This window comes from Morus notabilis, unplaced genomic scaffold (assembly GCF_000414095.1).
Source record: "Morus notabilis unplaced genomic scaffold, ASM41409v2 Scaffold2369, whole genome shotgun sequence".
NCBI lineage: Eukaryota > Viridiplantae > Streptophyta > Magnoliopsida > Rosales > Moraceae > Morus > Morus notabilis.
Genome location: NW_010356527.1, coordinates 20,463 through 31,992, shown reverse-complemented (window position 1 = coordinate 31,992; position 11,530 = coordinate 20,463). Strand labels below are relative to the sequence as shown.

Genomic DNA, 11,530 nt, shown 5'->3' with positions numbered 1-11,530 from the left:
TTTTTCCCCTTTTTTTTTTTTTTTTTTTTTTTTTTTTTTGAGGAATTCTGCCAAATTATAGTGGATTTTAGGACAAAACAAGTGATAAAATTACATAGTTGCACTTATAGCCTATGTCAACGAGGAATTTTCACTAACAAAAAGAACAAGATTACCAAAGTGTTTAAACTCTCTCAAAACCTAAACTTCAAAATCAATTCGAGTTGATACATGATTTCATATGAAAATTTTTAACTATAACAAAAAAAATTAAATGTAATTTTTTATAAAAATTTTTAATTATTAAAAAATTAAAATTAAAATCTCAAATTAATAAAATGAAGAGCAAAATAAACTCAAAATACTCCCACAAAAGCAACAAAGAGAACATAGAAAAACTATACTCTCACGCACCCACTTGTGCTCACAAATTTGGGATTGCCGAAATACATTGCAAAGCAACCATTGTAAACAAGTAATTATTCTTGGTCAATAAGTATATGGGCAGCTTGGGCAAGAACTTGGGCAACAAGTAGAGACACTTGTCAAAAGAATTAAAGCTATGGGAGCTCTTGACGTGGCGCCCATGTGGATGCTTACTTGGGACTTTGACATTTGAATATTACGAATTTTCTATTTACCATGGGACCCACAAATAATAAAAAAAATTAAAAAATTCCTTTCATCTGGTCTGCAGTCAACAAAATATCTCTATTAAACCGTAAAATTGAAAGAAACATATAAGGCTACGAGTTAACTTAAACGCAACAAAGGCATCTTGTTAAAGTTTACAATCATAAACATCAGCATAAATCATTATTTTGAAGCTTGAATCAATTCAATTAAATTTATCTACAACATTTAATTATCTTTACAAATCTGAAATACAGTATGGTGAAGGTTCACAATTATAAAAGTTTTCCTTTTTCCATCAAAAGTATAGAATTTTCCTTTACTAGCAGAAATGGATCAAGAAGTGGAAGCAGAAGCTGAAGAGGTTGGGGGCAAACGGAGTACTTGTTGCAGTAATCTTGCCGCGAGACGTCGAGTTATGCCACCAATCACGCGCCCCCCCAGGTCACGCGCCTCGGGTTGTTGAAGCACCTATACATGTTACAATCCACAAGTCAGAGAGATATCACGTAACTAGTAATTTTAACTAATCACAAACCCGCAGATGCCAAATCCATTTACGAAGTAGAAACATTTGAATGGAGAGTTCCGATTGGGTCATAAAAACCTCATAATAGAGAAAGCAACTACACTAGAGCCCTTCTGTTGTGTGTTGGGGAGAGGGAAGAAACGGGGCATCAGTGCCCTTCTTATACAGAGAAAGCAATCTCAAAAAGAGGAGCGGGGTAACACGCGGTTGAAGAATTTGGCAAAGAAGAAAAGCTTTGAGTTCAACAGCAAACAAAAGAAGACAACCAGGTCCCTCTCCATGGATGGTTTTATTTGTTCTAATGGCTTTAAACTTATCCATGTTATGAAACCCAATTTGATCAAAATAGTTCATTGGATTAACTTCCTTCACGCGATCTTAAATGTTTATGGTTCTTTCTTCAAAAAGATAATTACATTGAGATTTCTTTCATCATCTAAATCAAATATTTTTTACAGTTAGAATGCTTAGGAAATGGTGTTTTGTTAAGTGAAGGAGGACTTATCTAAGATTTGTTTTGTCAGAGCTTAATTGTTAAATTTGAAAGATGATAATAGATTGATTTCAACTTTTCCCTTCTTTTTCATAGCGTATAGAATGCACTGTTCATGGATCGGGGTTAGCTCATTTGGTCGCGAATAAAAGATGTTTCTTAACCACAACAAAAAGAATAATGGTGCAATTAACAGCGATACTTACTTGTAGAATGGGCTGCAAAGTGGTGGGATCAAAATTTTCAGAGGATTGGAGAAGTTGCCATATTCTGGAGACACGATTTCTAAGCTCTATCATTCTTTGCTGTTCAGTATTACTCATGACAAGAGGCCCAGACGAGTTCCCATTTCCATTGAAAATTAGACTTCTCACCATATCGGGCATGGAACTGTATGCATCAATAACCGAGCCTAAAACGAAAGCTTCCGTAACACGCACAGCCTCTTTAATAACCAAAACTCGAAGCTCTTCACCATCTGGACCTAATAACAACTTCAAAACTGGCTGTAAAGCGTCTTTTGCAGAAAAATCTCTATCTTTTCTTCCCTCAACAAGCAAGTTTTCAAGTCTATTCCACCTGCAGCAAATTCAAACTGGTGAGTGACAGCTATGACCCAGTTAATTTTAACAACAGAAATAAAACGTTGCAATGAGATAAGACATGGACTTAACCACGCTCTAATCGAAAAAGAATAACTTTAAATTCCTAATAACCCATATCTTGTTCCTCATCATTTTCATACCTAAACTTCCCGTCCTTAAAAAGCAACTCAATAAGAGCATCTCTGAGATATGGACTCGAATCTGTTAGGAGCCTTTTAGCGAAATAAGGGTATGACGCGGCCAGAACCTTGAAATTGGGGTCAGCGTAAAGAGCTAAGCCTTCAAGCACAGTTAGTGACCTCAATATCAACGCGTAATAAGCAGGAACTGCAAGAAGAAGAAGATAATTAAAAAGTAGATTATTAGACTTTAAGCCAGAACGAATATTGGATTTTAAGGTCACTAAAAGAATTGGTATAACTATAAAGGTCTCGTCTTACCGTTAAACGGGTATTGGTAGAGGACATTACCGAGACCATCAACCAACGTCTTAAAATTGAGTTCGCTCACGGTATAATTTAGTGCGTCATCGAAGAAATCCCGCAATGCAGGTACGATTGGACTGACATCTACGTCAGGGGACAAGAAATCTAGAGCGTAGTAATCACGAGCCATAGCTTCGTAATCCCGATTAACCATGTGAACAACATGACCAATAATTGCAGATCTCGCTTCTTCTGGGGTTTCACTCATCATTCCAAAATCAAGAAATGCAAGCTTGCCGTCGGGCGTCGCTAAGAGATTACCGGGATGAGGATCTGCGTGGAAATATCCATACTCAAGTAGCTGTCTCAGGCTGCATTGTATGCCGGTGTTCACTAGATCCAACACCTTCAGACCCTGCTTCTCAATGGCAACTTGCTCGTTTAATTTGACCCCGTCAACCCACTCCATCGTCAAGACTTTGGTGCCCGTGTAGTCCCAGAAGATGTCAGGAACAAGGATGTCCTCTCTATCCGCATACAACTTCCTAAATCTCCGGGCATTTTGCGCCTCCTGCAGCAGTCACCTGTCAAAATTAACATCAAATCTTTTGGAAGAATCATCTCGTGCAAAAATCATAAGCAGCAGTAGGCGAGATCAAAAGAATTTAGGACCTGGACATAATTGAGCTCTTGGTAGACTCTGGAAGCGAATTCATCAATAAGGGCAACAACATCACTGGATATGATGTCAACATATTTGTTGATGAGGAAGCCTAGGCCTCTAATGAGGTAGAAGTCAAGTCCAATAGCCTCTTCAATTGCGGGGCGTTGCACTTTGACGGCGACAACCTGGCCAGAGTACTTGAGTTGAGCTTTGTAAACTTGGCCGAGGCTGGCGGCCGCGATGGGGGAGGCGGAGATGGAGGAGAAAATGGAGTCGAGTGAGAGTCCCAACTCCCTTTCGATGCACGAAAATGCTTCTTCATCTGGGAATGTGGGCAAAGCATCCTGGTAGTCATCATATTACCATGTTAGTTGTTATCAAAGATGAAAAGACTTGTTGAGCATTATCATTGATTGGATTTGGAAGGAAATGTGGTAAATTGGCTCAAGTTAATTAGCATTCAAAAAGTAGGCAAATATCATTCAAGAAAGAATTCCCCATTATCCATAAAAGCAAAGCAATTAGGCAGTGAATGAAGATTCATAATTAATAAGTTTTGAACACATTGAATATTGATCATTCTGAAAAGGAAAAGGAAAAGAAAATTCCCTGACTTGGAGTTGGGAGAGCTCCTCGAGATACTCGGGAGGGCAGAGGTCGGGGCGGGTGGAGAGGCCCTGACCCAATTTGACGAAAGTGGGGCCCAGACGAGTGAAGATCCGACGGAGCTGGGCAGCTCTGAAGCGCTTGTTACGATCCAAATCACCTCTGCTCCGATCCAAACCCAGACTCACTCCGAAACTCCCCAGCGCTATCACTATCTCCACGGCCCTACGCACTGCCTGTGAGAAAAATCTAAATTATTGATTCCTTTTCTTTCTTTCCTACTAATAATAATGATAATAAACTAGTTAATCAGTAATTAATCAAATTTTTTAAATAAAAAAAAAAGCAGCATTATTTAGAAGCTTTAAGCTTGCCTTGAGAGGAGAGGAGCCGTATTTGGAGGCGAGCAGCTGAGGGCTGTAGACGGAGGCGTTGACGGCGCGTTCCATCGCTCTCACCTCCGCCTGCAGATCCTCCGTCCGTTCTCTTTGTCTCTGACTCTGTCTTTGTCTTGACTCTAAAACCAAAGGAGCAGGAGAAGAAGAAGACGACGAAGACGAAGACGGAGGTGGAGGTGGTGTGGCCTCCACGATGGCCGCTCTCACTAGTTGACTCCGCCGCCGCCCCCATCGCCGTCGTGAAGAACTACAACCACTACTACTACTGGATGCCTCTGAAAACCTCCGTGTCGGAGTCGGAGTAGGAGGTATCCTCGCCACCACCGCCATCGCGCTCATCCTTTTCCTTTTTCCTTTAATTTCTTTTTTCCCACGAAATCAAATCAATTCAACAGCACAACCAAATGTTTTTAATTTATTTTAACCATTCAAAAAGAAATATTTTTTTTTTTATTTTGATCCCAGTTAAGTTTGAAAGGATTCGGTGTATCGTGCATAGAGTAGGCCTAATTCAAACCTCCTCATAATAATTCTCAAAGTAAAATAATTTTTTTTACAAAAAATTTCGCAGTTTCATGAATATCGTACGGCTTAAAATAATATTTTCTCCATTGATAAGATATTTTCTTCAAAGCCTTGCTAGAAAAATTATCCCCTTTTTTGTTTTTGTTTTTTCTATTTTCCTGGCCGTTGCTCTACTACTTTGGCAATTCGCGATTAAAATCCTACGCCATCCAATTGTAGCCACAAAAAGAGCCTGCAACTATCTGCGTGCCGTGTTTCGCAATGCAATTTTCCTTTATTATTTTTTAATTTAATTTTACTTCTCTCGTTCTCTTTTATTGTTTGTCAATTTGTTCAAAAGGATTCTTTTTTCCTTTGAATTAAGGAGTGTTTGTCAAATCTCCATAATACTCATAATACCCATAATTAAATTTAAAATTTATAATCTTTTTAATTTAAAATTCAAACTCATAACATAATATAATATAATATAATATAATATAATATTATAACAAATAATATCATAATTATATTAATAATAACTCCAATAATATTATTTTATCATATAATATGATATTATAATAACATTATAATTATTTTAATAATATGATATTGTAATTATTAATTTAATCTTATAATTATAATATATTTGTTTAATATAATATAATAATGATTATATAATATATTATATTATATTATATTATAATATAGTTGTAATTTTTAATTATATTATAACTGAAATATTAATATTTCTTATGTATTATTATAATATGTTTTATAATATTGTAATTATATTAACCATTTTAATAATATTATTATATTCTACATCATAGTTATATAATATGTTATTTAATAATAGTTTTATTGTATTATATTAAATATAATAATAAATATATATTATATTGTAATTATATATATTATATTATAGTATAATATAATATAATCGTTATTTTAATTATTTAAGTTATTATTTTAATAATATTATTATATTTTATATCAAAATTATATAATATTTTATATAATAATAATTTTTTGTATTATATTAAATATAATAATAAATATATATTATATTATAATTATATATATTATATTATAATATAATATAGTTGTAATTTTTAACTATCCATAACAATTCAATATCATAATTTACCAAACGTTATTATACTGATTTTAGAACCACACAGCTACTATAATTATACTTTACCAAACACTCAGCTACTTTTTGTAACAACTGCTTCTTCCTTCAGCACAGCTAAAAGTAATTTTTTTCAAAATCTATAGTACTACCAAACTAAGCCTTCATCATGTCAAGAAAATTCTATAGCAACATTTTTTACTTTCTTTTTCAATCCACAAAAATTGGCACGTACATATACCCTGTTTAGATTTTTTTATTCGTTCCTTGATTTCGTACATTCAAATTAGGGTATGTAATTTTAGATACGACACGATAAAACGATACAAAAATAGTATGAGATAAATAAGTTTAGACCTCACGATTATTAATTTGATCGTTAACAGGCTAGCACGAACAACACAAAAATAAATGGGCTGGATATGTGTCAACCCGTTTAATATGCTTAACTCGTTTAGTTATACTGGCTGTTAACGGGCCAACACGACACGGCACAGTCCACCCGTTTATAACCCATATACAAAAATAAAAACTTATACAAAATTAAAAAATTATTTGAAACTTAAATAGCCGGCCCTAATTGCTAATTCTCAGTTTCTCACTTATTTCCTCCGAAGTCCTAACCCTAGCCGCTCACTTTTCTCCCCTGCCTTTTGCCTGCCCTAATTATCAATTTCTCACTCACTTTTCTACGTTCTCCTTTGTCTCTCCTCTTAGATCAGAATCTCTTCTCTCAACCTTAAAGAATACATTTTTTTATATTTATTTTATGTTTTATGCATTTCAACATTTAAATGTTTGGTTATGTTTTCAAACTCATTTAGATGTACTATGTTATGTTTTCAAACTCATTTAGATGTACTCTGTTATGTTTTTAAATTTTTTTAGATATTTGGTAATTGTTCATGTTTTGAAATATATATATATATGATAATCTAGTAGTATCATATATATATATATATATATATATATATATATGTATTTGATATTTAAATATTTTTATGTGTGTTGGTTATTATAGAGAATTGGATGATTTATGTTTTTCTTATTATATGCTCGCCAGATTTTAACTATAAGTAATATTAAGAAGTCAATTAATATTAGTTTTAAATACAATATAAAATTTTACTATTTTTGCTAGTTGGGTCATAAACATGTTTCTTTCGTGTCGACCCGTCACGGCCCGTTTAGTGACTTGTTCGTGTATCGTGTCGTGTTAACCGCGTTAATAGCGTTTTGTGTACGTGTTTGGGTTTCTGACGTGACCCTTTATTTGTGTAAGTTGTAAATCAGTTACCTACTCGACTATAAAATATGTTGCGTAGTTAAAAAGGAGTCGCAATTAACTTCTAATCTAGTAACATGCATAAAGTTATTTTTTCCCCCTCTTTTCTACCTCTATTATTATTTAACCTTTAAAATGTCATAATTTTTTCGTTTCAATTTTAATTGGGGTGATTCTTTTTCATATGTGCATTCAAAAAAAAAAAAGAACAAATCAAGATCCATACAATCTAAGTAGTTTGTCATGATTATCAAGTTTTTGTAAGATTTGTATCCTCGCACTAAATTTTTTAAGCACTTGTTCAGTTCATGGGTTTAAGTCAATGATGCCATTTCTGCACAAACGGTTAAGGATAAGTGGTCGACGGGACATCGTTCCAAAAAGAGAAATTAAGGCAGAGAACCTAGAATATACCCTCTGCGTTTAGATCAAAAAATTCTTGAACACGGTGAGGGTTCAAAGGGTCGGGGAGTTCGATGATCAGCCTAGCCTCCCTCAAGTTATCCTCAGTTAGAAGGACATTGATATGGCGATAACCCTCTGGGAAGGCGAAGGCGTCATCGACCCTCTTCCTTCTCTCCCCGGCTAGCTTCGGATGATTGTGGCTAACTGCATGACAAAGTGAGTATCAGCATTTAAGAGAATGAAAAGGAGGAGAGTAAGTTTTCTTGGTTCTCACTCAGGTTTCCAAAGGACATTTGCACCTTTCTGCAGTGGGGTCAGCGGTCTGCAGGATGGAAGTTAAATGGCCCTCTAACCATGAAGAACATGGGTTTCCAGCCATGAGAAAAAGAGGGGATCCTGATGACGGGTATTTCTACCAACAAATCAAGTACTTTCAAGCATTTTTGTTAGTTTAATGTCTTTTGTTTGCTTTTATAGGAATTATAAATAAATGCGAACTTGGATGATTTTGCATGAAGAAAAGAAGAATACTTGCCCAACTTGTGAATCAATGCCAAGAGGAGGCGAAAGAGGATTTTAAGGCACAAAAGAGGAGGCTTTGGAATGCAAGAAAGCGGGCTAGAGCAAAAGTAAGCGAAGTCAGAATGGGACGTGCGCCCGCGCCCGAGCCAGCTGCGCGCCCGCGCCCCACATCCAGGGGCGCGGCCGCGCGTGCCCCACACCAAGGCGCGCATCCAGAGTGGGAACGTACGCTGCAGCGCGCCCAGATGGTTGCCCCGCGCGCTACAGCGCGTCAAAAGGCGCTGCAGCGCGCCCCAACCCGTAACAGCGGGATCATTTTCCAAAAACGCGTGTCGCAGCGCGTTTTCACGCAGGCTGCAGCGCGCGTATGAAGCCCTAGCTCTGAAATGTTGTAATATAAAAGGAAAGAGATGCCATTTGAGAAGGAGAGCCCAGAAATCTGAAGAAAACATCAAAAGGAGGCTGAAATCCTTCATCTTGGAGGTCCTTGGAAGCTCTTCAATGTATATTGGGTTTTATCTTCTTTCATCTATTTTTCCATGTTGAGCTAGACATTAAATCTAGGACTTGATGTAGTTTTATTTGAACTATGTTTTGAATATTTTGTTGATTGTTAATTTAATTTCATTTTCAATTCATTTATGTTTCTCTATGCTTAATGCTTCTAATTTATTTGGCCGATGAGTTAGATGATTTTTAGATTGCGAATTTGATGCTCGAGAGAGATTGATTTCTTTATCTAGATTTGAGAAACATAGTCTAGGTTGTTGTGAGACCGAGAGGAGATCAACGGTTAGATAATCAAATTAGGATTTAGGTTGTTGTGAGGCTGAGAGGCGATCAATATTCCTATTTTCTAATTATAAAGGCGAAGCTTAATTTGTGTTTTAATATTCATTTCGAATAGGGATATTGGGTCAAAACAACATTTTCGGACAAAACATGGTCAAACCCCCGTGTACACCGGTCGACCGGTGACAGAGGTGTGCATCACCACCGGTCGGCCGGTGGTGTGTAAATCGGTCGACCGCATAGGTCAACCGGTGGAGAACAGCCATGCGAGAAAACTCACCGAATGAGTCTGAAAACCTGCAAATTTGAGTTTAATCTGAGATTTTTTAAAGGGAAATCTTCATATCCAGGTTCCAAATGACAAATACAATCCAAAGAACTAAAAATCCCCAATTTTCACCATGGTTTCACCCAAAATCCATCAAAATCCATTTTGAACAAAAATAGGTTTTTCCTAATAGACAAATATGAGATTCAAGAGAAGTTTTTCAGAAATCTTACCTCAAATCCTTCTCTTGACGTTAAAAACTTCTTGAAATCCCTCTTTGGTTCAAGATTTGGTTGATTGGAGACAAAAATGGGAGAGAGAAAGAGAGTGAGAGAACGAGAGTGAGAGGGAGAGAGTGTGAGAGTGAGAACAACAGAGAGAGTGTGTTGCACAGGAAAAGAAAAGAAAAGGAAGAAAAAGAAAAAAGAAAAAGACAGGTGTCAAAATATTTAAAAGACAGTCCAAAAAATATGTCTACACACACTTCTGGGGTAAAAATATAATTACTGAAAATATTTAAATTTACACGTCAGAAACATTTAATAAACAATAATTATTAATTAAACTAGATTAGGCACACTAATAAATCTTAATTACCTTAATTAATCTCGTTTAATTTCTCGAGGTGTTACAAACATAGTCACTGTCAGTAAAGCCAACTAAATCTGCCATTTCTCCCTTCTGGTAGAATAGCCCAAAATTAGTTGTACCTTGCAAGTACCAAAAAATTCTCTTTACAGCAAGAAGATGTATCTCCCTTGGGCATTCCATATACCAGCTAATGAGACTTACAACATGCATTATATCAGGCCTTGTTGTGGTCAAATACATCAAGCTTCCCACAATTTGCTTGTATAGAGTGTTGTCCACCTTTCTTCCTTTAACATCTTTCATCAGCTTTAAACCAAACTCAATTGTTGTGCTAATAGAATTGCAACTCTTCATCTGAAACTTGTCTAAATTTCTTCCACATATTTCTTTTGAGAAATAAAAATACGAGCAGGAGTTTGCACCACTTCTATGCCAAGAAAATAGTGCATCATTCCAAGATCAAACATATCAAATTCAAGCATCATGGAGTGCTTAAATTTTTTGAACATGGCACTATCATTTCCAGTATAAATTAGAGCATCCACATATAAGCAAACAATGAGAATTTTTCCTCCATCTCCAAATTTAATAAAAAGTGTATGCTCATATGGACATTCATGAAACCTTCCTTCACAAAATACGCTTCAATACGACTATACCAAACCTGTGGAGCTTGTTTTAGTCCATAAAGAGTCTTTTTCAATTTATACACTTTATGTTCATTGCTGACCTTAATATTGCTGGTTCCCGAATCGAATTCGGGTGCGGAAGCGTGGGGAAGGCGGATCGTGTATAACAAAAATTTTCATAAAACTTTTGAGATACTCTATAGATTATATTAATTTATGCACGAATAAATTAATCGCATTAATTTACATCAAGAATTCAATCCGAAAAATTACCTGGAAGCTTACTCGGATGATAACTTGAATTCTTTGACCACGAACAGTCGTTGCTCCAATCTTTGTGTTTAGAATACCAAAGTCTTCCACGTCAATTCCTTGATTCGACGTAGACGTGTGTGTGGGCACACGCGAGACAAAAACAGGTTTCTTAAACACTCGAATTTCCACAAATACCAACGCATGCACGATGTGGAATTTTTTGGAGAAAAATATTTTCTCTCTCTTTTCTCTCTATGAATTTCGGCCACCAACTATTAGGGCTGAAAAATTGCTTCAAAATTTGTCTCCACAATTTTCTATCATTCTCATATTTAAAGAGTAGAAGTCAAACTTCAAAACAGGATCAAATCCCTATCTCCAATTTTGAATTTCAAACTGAAAAATCCCTTCCCCATATCCTTTAGTGGCCAGCCACCATTAGGGATTTATCCCTATGTGTGTGGCGCCTATATCAGATAGGGAAGGAAGAGATTTTATCCTTTATTCAGTAGTCCAATTTTAATTCAGATTCAAATTCGAATTTAAGTCAAACTTAAATTAATTTGAATTCTAAAATTGAACAACTTATCAAATAAGTTTAAATGGATAAATCTAGATGTGTTCAAATTCAAATTTAAATAATCACATTATTTAAATAATAATTAATTCTCAATTAATTATTTTCGAGTATTTAATTTATAGAATTCCTTAATTCTAAAATTTCCCATTTTACCCTCTGTGTCTGGTAGAATTACTAGGACGACGCGAGGACTAATGGACCTATAATCCCGAGCTCCAATAAAATTAATAAT

At 35.5% G+C, this 11,530-nt stretch overlaps 1 protein-coding gene across 1 annotated transcript; it reads right to left on the bottom strand.

Moving 5' to 3' along the window:
* Positions 1–757: 757 nt before the first annotated feature.
* On the bottom strand, positions 758–5,019 carry LOC21386390 (protein ACTIVITY OF BC1 COMPLEX KINASE 3, chloroplastic). The gene is made up of 7 exons (XM_024163669.1): positions 4,309–5,019; positions 3,943–4,170; positions 3,337–3,672; positions 2,680–3,235; positions 2,380–2,566; positions 1,841–2,213; positions 758–1,083 (listed from the first exon to the last, which is right to left on the bottom strand). Exons 1-7 carry the CDS (start codon positions 4,669–4,671, stop codon positions 949–951), a joined length of 2,178 nt encoding a protein of 725 aa, XP_024019437.1. The 5' UTR covers positions 4,672–5,019; the 3' UTR covers positions 758–948.
* Between the last annotated feature and the right edge of the window lie 6,511 nt (positions 5,020–11,530).